Here is a 2,171-nt window from a genome sequence, read left to right as displayed (position 1 = left end):
TCTTGTTTTCATTGCAGCTTGTTATTGTAAAAAATAAATTCTATCCATATAAACTGAGCCTCCTATAGAGTGAATTTAATTGTGGTTGAATGAGAAGTATAAATATATAAAACTCTGATACCGTGTTAGCTTGTACACAAACAAATTATGTCACACTCCAGCAGGACACAATCATTAAAATAAAAGGACTGTACTTAAGAAGTATTTGTATTTCATGAATTATATTATTACATTTGGCTGCAGCCCTCAGATAGATTTTCATTTTGGGTAAAGCTTTGTGCAGCCTTGATATATGTATATAAACTAAAACAGCTGGACTAGTGCATCCTAAATTTAACATAAATTAATTATTTTAATACAATACAGTCATTTCTGCATTTTTTTGGTCACCTCCTAATAAATGTCCTTACAGAAAATCTAACTGCTCATTTTAAATCAATACTTTTATTTTTAATACTTAAGTACAAAAAGTATCAGATACTTTAAGACTTTAGTAATATTCCTAAAGTAGACTTTAACTTTTACCAAAGTAATTTGATGCCTGCTTTACTCAAGTATCACTTTGTGGTACTTTACACAACACTACATCATGGTAAGTATGCACCGATGCTTTTATGAAATCAAATCAAAGCTTAATTCAGTCAGGATATCTGGAAAATCATGGCTTGATCCTCTGTCATGGTTTTGTAAAACTGCCCTCTGACCAAATACAAATAAAGAAGACAATCACAATTCACACCACATTTAACTAAAAACAATGTGCATTGACTTTCTATTGAGTGTTAACCAAAGTTTATCTGTAATATTTAGTCAAAATAGTAAATGTTAATTGAATAGAAGTGTGTTTTTTTAATGTTTTCAAATTTAGAAWATGGTGGGAGTTTCTGTAACATATATAAAGTTTATTTGGTTAAACTAAACTAAATGTGCTTCTTCAAACTGCTACCTCAGGGAACAAACACAACCTGTTTGTTACATTTTGACATGCCTGAGCGACATGTGTCCCCCTCCCCTCCCACGCCCTCAAACCAGAAACCTGGTGTCACCACATTCCTCAGGAAGTCAGGCYTGCAACATGCAGCATCACACAACAACACAGAAACAAACTTTACCACTTCCTAACACAAAATATTAACTATTTCACAGTGTGAAAGTAACAAAACTCTCTGAATAGTTTATTCTGTTTGACTTTGTATGATTTCTTTTCAGAATTGCAACAATATCTGATCTGAATGTAACTCAGGATTTTCATCTGTACAGGGGAATCAGGGTTAAAATAGAGACTATAAGGGAGAACTTTCTACTATGTATTTTAAAAAGTTAGGAAACATTGTTTAGTTTTCATGTTGCTAATGTTGTTTGTTTCAGACTGGGAATAGAATGGAAGCCATGACAAGGCAGAAACAAAAGAGACCATCTGTTCTCTGTCAAGTTCCTCAAACATCATCCAGACAACAAGGTGGAAAGTGCTTATTGTAATATTTTATTATTTTACTAATAGGTTGATTGTAAATTAATTCTGTTGTTTTAGGAGTTGCCACCAAAGCTTTGGAGCTACTGTGTAAAGGATGTTTAATACAGGTCCTTCTAAAAGAATTAGCATATTGTGATAAAGTTCATTATTTTCTGCAATGTACTGATAAACATTAAACTTTCATATATTTTAGATTCATTGCACACCAACTGAAGTAGTTCAAGACTTTTATTGTTTTAAAATAGATGATTTTGGCAAAAAAGTAAAGAAAAATCAAAAATCCCCATCTCAAAAAATTAGCATATCATGAAAAGGTTCTCTAAACCACTTATTAACCAAATCATCTGAATCAATTAATTAACTCTAAACACCTGCAAAAGATTCCTGAGGCTTTTAAAACCTCCCAGTRTGGTTCATTACTCAAAACCACAATCATGGGTKKGACTGCTGACCTGACTGCTGTCCAGAAGGCCATCATTGACACCCTCAAGCAAGAGGGTAAGATACGGAAAGACATTTCTGAACCAATAGGCTGTTCCCAGAGTGCTGTATCAAGGTACCTCAGTGGGAAGTCTGTGGGAAGGAAAAAGTGTGGCAGAAAACGCTGCACAACGAGAAGAGGTGTCAGTCAGTGATGGTCTGGGGTGCCATGTCAGCTGCTGGTGTTGGTCCACTGTGTTTTATCAAGGCCAGGGTC

General features: G+C 34.3%; 1 protein-coding gene across 1 annotated transcript in view; it reads left to right on the top strand.

The window, feature by feature from the left end:
* The first annotated feature begins 1,041 nt into the window (after positions 1-1,041).
* Positions 1,042-2,171, top strand: part of foxp3b (forkhead box P3b) — a 21,803-nt gene continuing 20,673 nt past the window's right edge. The window contains exon 1 of the mRNA XM_014022264.1: positions 1,042-1,459. Within this exon, the coding sequence (XP_013877718.1) occupies positions 1,381-1,459 (79 nt within the window). The 5' untranslated portion in view covers positions 1,042-1,380. The remainder of the gene's footprint in view (positions 1,460-2,171) is intronic.

This window comes from Austrofundulus limnaeus, unplaced genomic scaffold, assembly GCF_001266775.1.
Source record: "Austrofundulus limnaeus strain Quisiro unplaced genomic scaffold, Austrofundulus_limnaeus-1.0 Scaffold321, whole genome shotgun sequence".
Taxonomy (NCBI): domain Eukaryota; kingdom Metazoa; phylum Chordata; class Actinopteri; order Cyprinodontiformes; family Rivulidae; genus Austrofundulus; species Austrofundulus limnaeus.
This window is presented reverse-complemented; position numbering and strand designations above follow the sequence as displayed.